An 8,364-nucleotide genomic window follows, 5' to 3' on the forward strand; every position below is an offset into this window, starting at 1 on the left:
CGGAAACATGATTTTGGATAGAAAAGTCTTTCATAACATAACATAGGACATAAAGCAACCTATTCAAACCAATCAATATCTGGAAAAAAAAACTTTGTTAACAAAAAGATGGATTGATGACAAACACATTGGATGTTTTAATCATGAGGTGAAAATATGATATCAGACAAAAAAATCGTTACATAATCGATTTAAATACATGGAATGTATTAATAGAACAGTTATACCTAACCTTTGGAGAGAAAGCGTTCAGAAACGATGACTTGGAGACACTAAAAACATGAGCAAGGATGAACCGTTTGGAAGAGGAAGTGAGAAGATGCAAAATTTTGGAACCAAATTACAAACATTAAGTGTGATATTTAAATAATTATATAAATTGCATTGTTGATATTCATTTTTATATTTATTTAATATATTCACAAATATATCTTTCTATTAATTTTACTTGTTTATAGTCAATTTAATCATTAAATAAAAATTGTTATTAATAAATTCATTTCATATAATTTAATTAACAAAGAAAAACTAATATTTTTTAATAAAAATTATTAATTTATAAATATCAATAATTTATTTACATTAATATAAATTAAAAATATAACATATTATAGATAGTAATATTTCAATTTTCATATATTAAAATGGGATAGAATGCATTGAATCGTGTTTGACTTGATTCTGCCTTATTCCATCGATCCAAGCATAGATTTAGGTTAGAATTAGTGAATTGAAAATTGGTGGTGAAAAAAGAAAATTTAAAATGAGAAGTCGATATTTTATTGATGAGGAATAAGTTGGAAAAGAAAACGGTGCGTTTAAGCCCGAAAGTAAAACCCAATAGATCATTTTGTTCCTGCGTCTGCGTCTGCGTGCGTGGTGCTGTTAGGGTTTCCCTCCACATTTTGCTTCCTCCAAGGTACCATTTTTCTTCTTCTTCTTCTTCTTCTTTGGGACTCTCCTTTTATGTAATTCTCGCTTTTCCTCGTCAATTTTTATAATGTCTGAAGAGGCTGGATCCATGTTGGTAGTTTACGACGATCCCTCTGACCAACACTCCCTGTCTTTGGGCGATACAAGCAGCACTGAGGAGTCACCTCCTCAAACCACACTCTCCTTGGAACCCACTCATGATCACATTCCATACATTGGTCAGAGGTTCCCCACTCATGATTCAGCTTATGATTTCTATACTGATTTCGCCAAGACCTCTGGCTTCTCAATTAGGCGCCACCGTACCGAGGGAAAAGACGGTGTTGGGAAAGGACTTACTAGACGATACTTTGTTTGTCACCGTGCTGGCAATACTCCTGCTAAATCATCCACCGAAACTAAGCCTCAAAGAAACAGAAAATCTTCTCGATGTGGTTGTCAGGCTTATATGAGGATAAGCAAAACCACCGAATTTGGACCTCCTGAATGGCGGGTTACTGGTTTTGCTAATCATCATAATCATCAACTTTTGGAACCTAACCAAGTTCGATTCCTTCCTGCCTACAGAACTATATCAGATTCTGACAAAAACAGAATCCTTATGTTTGCCAAAACAGGGATTTCTGTTCATCAAATGATGAGGCTTATGGAGCTTGAGAAGTGCGTCGAACCTGGATATTTGCCTTTTACGGAAAAGGATGTAAGGAATTTACTACAGTCCTTTAGAAAATTAGATCCCGAAGAAGAAACCCTGGATTTGTTAAAAATGTGCAGAAATATTAAGGAGAAAGATCCTAATTTTAAATTTGAGTACACACTCGATGCAAACAACCGTTTAGAGAATATTGCCTGGTCGTATGCCTCCTCCGTTCAATTGTATGATATCTTTGGGGATGCTGTGGTATTTGATACAACCCATCGTCTCACTGCATTTGACATGCCACTGGGGATATGGGTTGGAATAAATAATTATGGAATGCCCTGCTTCTTTGGCTGTGTGCTACTGCGAGATGAAACTGTCAGGTCATTTTCCTGGGCAATAAAGGTACTTAACCAAAAACTTATTATTCTTTGCATCATTTGCTTTTTCATTCAAATTGTGTTTTCGCCTATTGCATTCTTTTCTGAAATAATACCGCCCTGGCTTAATTACAACGTGACAACAAATTTTATATCAAAGATTGTGTAGCTATGAAAAATACCGCACTGTCTAGGATATACTAAGTGTTACTTGTTGACTAGTAGCCTACACTTTAGAAATGTATACAAGTAGCTTGTGCCAACCTTAGAAAATGGACTAGTAGATACTTCAACTGTGGATAATTACATCTTTTACTTTTACTGCCTTGCGAAATTTTCATTGATTTTTTAAAAGTTCGACCATTCTTTAATTTACACTGGTTTTTGTTGTTATTTTTTCTCCTTCTTGGAAGGCTTTCTTAGGTTTTATGAATGGGAAGGCTCCACAGACTATATTAACGGACCAAAACTTGTGTCTCAAAGAAGCACTATCTGGAGAAATGCCGATAACAAAACATGCTTTCTGCATATGGATGATAGTAGCAAAATTTCCGTCATGGTTCAATGCTGTTCTAGGGGAACGCTACAATGATTGGAAGGCTGAATTTTATAGACTTTATAATCTTGAATCAGTTGATGATTTTGAACTAGGCTGGAGGGAAATGGTCTGTTCTTTTGGGCTGCATTCCAATCGGCACGTGCTTACTTTATATAGCTCGCGCTCACTTTGGGCATTGCCATATTTAAGAAGCCATTTTCTTGCGGGAATGACTACAACTGGCCAGTCAAAGTCAATTAATGCCTTCATTCAACGGTTTTTAAGCGCGCAGACACGACTTGCTCACTTTGTTGAACAGGTATTATATCTTTCTGTCTCTAATGTTTTAATATTGTTAAATTGGTGTTTTAACGACTATTTACATTTCATAGTGAATTGTATCCTACTTTTTGGAGGTATTAAATTAAATCTTTATATTTCTCTAAACTTGAGTTTGCTTTGCACAACCAGGTAGCTGTTGCTGTGGATTTTAAAGATCAAACAGGAGAACAACAAACCATGCAGCAGAATCTGCAAAATGTTTGCCTCAAAACAGGAGCTCCCATGGAATCACACGCTGCTACGGTCCTCACTCCTTTTGCCTTTTCAAAGCTTCAAGAACAACTTGTGTTGGCTGCACATTATGCATCTTTTTCAGTGGAAGACGGGTTTCTTGTGAGACATCACACAAAAGTTGAAGGAGGTCGCAAAGTTTATTGGTCTACTCAAGAAGGAGTTATAAGCTGCAGCTGTCACCAGTTTGAATTTTCTGGAATTTTGTGTAGGCACTCTCTGAGAGTTCTTTCAACAGGAAATTGCTTTCAGATCCCGGATACATATCTTCCCATCCGATGGCGTCGTATCAGCGTGCCTTCTTCAAGGCTTCTTCAAAATGCATCCAGTGATCATGCCGAAAGAGTTAAGTTATTCCAAAATATGGTTTCATCTCTAGTTACAGAATCTGCCAAGTCTAAAGAACGATTAGATGTTGCTACAGAACAAGTTTCCATTCTTCTGTCTCGCATAAAAGAGCAACCAATTTCACTACAATGTGCCAGAGATATTTCTACCATTAATAGGAATCTATGATGAATGCTCTTGCAATGTGTGATTCTGTAAAATGTTTGTGAGAGAGTAGGGTAAATGGATTTTTTTGTTCGGTCTTCCTCAAGGTGGGGTGCCATTTTAAATTATTCTTTGGTAAAATTTCTTAGAATGGCAAACGCCAAATTGCATTCTGTCATGTACAAAACTGTATAGGAAATTTGTTCATTGTTCAAATGCATACTTTGTATTATTTGCAGTTTTTCTGCCATGGTCAATCATTAGAGGAGATAATTATTCTAATCAGTATTTTGATATTAGTTATAATCAATACAAAATGTCCCATTCAAATCTATGTTAGGTGTATTTGCGGTTTGATTGTAAATTTATACCTTATATTCCAGGCAATGATGACTTGCTCCATTTAAAAAAAACATTATTAACTGGTTCTTTATTTTAATTCAACTGTGTTCATAATAAAGAAGCAGAATCATTGTTTTTTGGTAACCAATTATTGATTCTATAGTCTCAACCTTTTAACTACAAACTTGATGGTACTAATAAGACCATTCCTAAAAAGGAGGCAAAACTTTGAAAACTGTGACAAATCTATAAGTATTTGCATCCTACTCAAAAGCTGTACATATGTTGAGTCCTGTTTCAATCTACAATTAATTATCAGGCCTACTTAATTGATCACCATGATCTAATGGTAATCCAATGATTCCCTGATGCACTATCTTCCTGTTGCCATATTGTTTTTACTTGTGGGGACACAAACTCATTTCCGAATGAGAATTTATTCCTCCCTGCTGGACTTGGCAATTTTTCTTCACCGTCATCGTCATAATCATCCTCAAATTGATGAACATCCAAGACAGCTGCTGGTGAGGCATTACAGTAGGGTTTGTGATAAGTTAAAGTATTTGCAACAAGGAATGGATGATTAAGCAAGTCCTTTGCGGTAGACCTCTTATTAGGATCTCTCACCAAACATCTTCTCAAGAAATCGAAACCCTCCTGAGAGAAATGACTTGGAAATTGAGGTATCCCATCACCACAGGCAATCTTAAACATAGCAGACATTGGATTTGAAATAGATACGAGATCATCATGAACCCAGGGAGGCCTACCCGTCGCCATTTCAATAACAGTACATCCCAAAGACCATATATCTGCTGCTGCAAAATCAACAACCCTCTCCTCTTTACCATTCCTCAATAATAATACTTCAGGAGCCATCCATAGAGGTGTGCCCCCAGACGAAGGTGATTTGTTCGTGTGCGAGTCCTTGCCGATCCTTTTTGCACATCCGAAATCTGCGAGCTTAACTGTCCCAGACGAGGACAGAAGCACATTTTTGCATTTGAGGTCACAATGCACAATTCCTTGTTGGTGAAGATGATATAACCCAAGCAAAATCTGTCTAGTATACAAACGAACAACATGTTCATCGAACGAACCACCAAACTTGTGTAACGCGTCAGCCAAACTACCTCCAGCCATATACTCCATGAAAACATGCAGCTTATTATTATTATCTTGATGATCATACTCTGTCCCTAAACATTGTATAATATAGGGCGACGGTGACTGCGACGACGACGATGATGAATTCTTTAATGTATTAAGAATATTCACCTCGTTCTGGAGAGCCTCATGTCCAGCATCTGAATGCGCTGTTTTGGCTACGAAAAGTCCACCGGTTGATCTGTTCATGGCTAGATGAACACTGCCAAAAGACCCACTTCCAACAATTTTACCCTTCACCCAATCAAACCCATTTATTCTTCCACCCATTTTTATTTCCCTTCCACCACCAATTATGATCAAAATATTCACACACAAAAATAAATCTCTGGAGGAGGAAGGGAATTCCACAAAACTTGAACTTGTTAGAAAGTTAATGTACATAGAATCAAGAGAAAGATGAAGGGGTTGATGGAGGAGGAAGAACTACAAATCCTTCATTGATCGACGAAGCGTGTAATAACAAATTGATGAGTAGAGCGGTTTTCGATCTAAAACCGAAAACCGCCCTAAGAACAAACAGCACCTACTCAAACAAACAAAAAGTAACGCTCGTCGATCTTAATTCAACAACAACAAGAAGAAGAACAAGAAAGTAACAAATATAACAAAAACAATAAACAATGCTATTTATTTATATCTATGTAATAAAAGGGACAGTTAGTGGCCGTTGGTGTACTTGTCTATCCTTAGTAGTAACAACCGGATAAGATGCTATAAACAAACATAGACAACCTTGGATAGAATAACATTTTGGATTTTTTATATTTGGCAAATATTTCTCAACTCAGAGAATGTATTTTTGTGTGAATTTGCCTTTCTTGTAATCTTGTTGTTAGGATCTAATCTTTTTTGTCTAATTCTAGGAAATGTAAGCATTTTTTATTTTAGAAAATAAAAATCTCAATAGGATAGTTTTAGAAAATAAACCCCAATAGGATAAAAACATTATATTGATATAGTGGTATAAACATGATTATTTGTGAAGGGTCTAGTAAGGTGGGAGAGTGGTGGCATGCATAGTCAAATGAATGACTCACGTTTTTCTAAAAAATAGGAATTTAATGGTCTTTCATTGACTAAGTGAGCGGTTACGGTCTATAGAAAACCGTAGATACAAGGTGCCTCTATAAACACCTTATCTCTAATATGAGAGAGTGACATGTCAATATACCTTCAATGTAACACATAAACACGGCCTCTCAGGTGAGTTGCATATCTCTTACCACCGTTAGCAAGCCCTAACCAATATGAATTACAAAGATTTATGAGTATCCCCTACCCGCGTAAAGATATCACACACACCTATACTTTTTATTTTATTTTTTGACAAGTACACACTTAAAATTCAATTTTAATTTTATAAAATGAGGTTATAATTGATTATTGACATGTTACCAACAATTTGAGGTGTAACTATTTTATAATGTGAAAAATTAATATTTGAATAGTTGACTATTATGAGAGAGAATTTGGGATTTTAAAATGACTTTTTTTCTTACTCTAAATACATTGAGTTATATTATTTGTCATTAAAAAAATATATTACAATATTGCACCATATGTAGTGATACAAACCTTGTTCATAAATGTCAAAATATATTCATTCAAATTTATTCAATGTTGTATCGTTATAATTTTATTAGGTTCTTAGAGAGAATAATCCATCAAGAAGATACTAAAGACCAACGCACTGTTGGAGACAAGTTGTCCCCCAAAGCCTTAGGCCGCTCGAAGTGGGAATTAAAGTCGCTTATATATTCTAACCATGTTGCCCCAATTGTACTTCGTCCATTTGAATCAAACAGGTTACCAAGGATAACTACATCCTCCACGATTCAAGGAACCACAAACTTCTTCCTCCCTGTATATCTAGCGTGAGAACGATTCACCTTATAGAGGTATCTTCAGGCGTAGGTTAAGGAGTGGTGACCCATTCCCTTGATAGAGAGTGAAGATAAAGACGTTTATGCTTTCTTAAATCGAGGAAGTGGATATCCTCTCTATCTATGCTTTTTTACTCCATTTTAGCGGGACATGTCATTTCTCGTGTTCCTGGAGAAGTGGGTAATAGGACTAGTTCAGATGGCCGAAGCCCATTCTGGCGGTCTTGTTAGAATATCCAAGCGATCTCAATGTCCAATTCGGGCAACCTAAGACTTCATGGGGCAACTCGCTCATGTCAGTGGGTTGGCCTTTTAATATTTCCTTGGTGGGATATCCTATCCAAGGGCCTAATAAAACTATAATGGTACAAATGAAATAAAATTACCGTAAGTGATGGTTTTCTTTGTTAGTATAGTTGCAAATATTATAAGTTGCTTTATTATCATAATAAAAGGAGAAATATAATTGACAATTTTAATTTATAGTAGGAGCTAAAAAACCAACACATGATCATTGACACCAGAGTCCAAGATTAAAAAATATTTCTTACTAACCAAGATAGAAGTATTGCAAATTATACTTTATGATAACTTAAGTGGTAAATGACAATAGTCACAAATGAGACAAAAATTTGATTATGGTAGAAGTCTGAGCTAATGGCATTAAGTTCACTTATTGAAGAAAGAAAACAAGGTGATCAATTTTTTCTTAGAGATATTGAAGCATTATTACTTGTGGATGAAGCCACCTCAATTTCACCAGATGGACGAGGAACATCATTATCATTTCTACTAAAAATATTCATAGAAGATCTTCTCTTGTTGAAATTTGGATGACCATGCTTTTGATAACAAAAATCTACAATATGTCCACTTGGATGATAAAAAGTACAATCTCTATTAGAATTCTTAAGATTGAAGGTGTGTGCATTACTTTTGACTTTGAAATCAGGTTTATGAGTAGCATTGACCTATATGAAAGAATCATCAACAACAATAACAAATTTGTGGCCGATCTCTTCTTGAATCACCAAAGAGGACACTATATTGATTGGTGAAAAATGATCCATTATAAATATTTGAGTTTTTACAGTAGAAAAAGAATTATTCAAACCTATCAACAACTGAATGAATCGATCTTATAGTCGATAGTTATCTATGAAGCACGAACACCTCTAGGAGTATGCGTGTCGCGGTGTCCGACACGCGTCAGTATCCGACACTTGTATGACACTCGTACGGCACGTGTCGGAAAAGTCAAAGAAGTGTCGAAAAAGTCAGACAAGTGTCCACTAAAAGATATATTTTTTTTTGTTTCGACACTCTTCGAATCAATGGTTGACACCTCAATGATACGCATAGCACATATGTTTGACAATTCAGACAAGTGTTTCAAACAAAAAATTGTTTTTT

General features: G+C 35.6%; 2 protein-coding genes across 4 annotated transcripts; one reads left to right on the top strand and one right to left on the bottom strand.

The window, feature by feature from the left end:
• The first annotated feature begins 719 nt into the window (after window positions 1-719).
• Window positions 720-3,838, top strand: LOC127086240 (protein FAR1-RELATED SEQUENCE 11). 3 transcript variants are annotated; one of them, XM_051026962.1, is made up of 4 exons: window positions 720-919; window positions 1,011-1,978; window positions 2,367-2,810; window positions 2,963-3,838. In XM_051026962.1, the coding sequence occupies exons 2-4, from the start codon at window positions 1,022-1,024 to the stop codon at window positions 3,578-3,580; spliced, it is 2,019 nt and encodes a 672-aa protein (XP_050882919.1). In that variant the 5' UTR covers window positions 720-919; window positions 1,011-1,021; the 3' UTR covers window positions 3,581-3,838. The 3 variants fall into 3 exon arrangements, with proteins under 3 accessions (XP_050882919.1, XP_050882927.1, XP_050882911.1); XM_051026970.1 differs by having other exon boundaries at window positions 722-919; window positions 1,032-1,978; XM_051026954.1 differs by having other exon boundaries at window positions 722-1,978.
• A 161-nt stretch (window positions 3,839-3,999) lies between these two features.
• On the bottom strand, window positions 4,000-5,862 carry LOC127086258 (mitogen-activated protein kinase kinase kinase 17). Its single transcript, XM_051026982.1, has one exon. It carries the CDS (start codon window positions 5,447-5,449, stop codon window positions 4,232-4,234), a length of 1,218 nt encoding a protein of 405 aa, XP_050882939.1. The 5' UTR covers window positions 5,450-5,862; the 3' UTR covers window positions 4,000-4,231.
• Window positions 5,863-8,364: the final 2,502 nt, after the last annotated feature.

This window comes from Lathyrus oleraceus, chromosome 1, assembly GCF_024323335.1.
Source record: "Lathyrus oleraceus cultivar Zhongwan6 chromosome 1, CAAS_Psat_ZW6_1.0, whole genome shotgun sequence".
Taxonomy (NCBI): domain Eukaryota; kingdom Viridiplantae; phylum Streptophyta; class Magnoliopsida; order Fabales; family Fabaceae; genus Lathyrus; species Lathyrus oleraceus.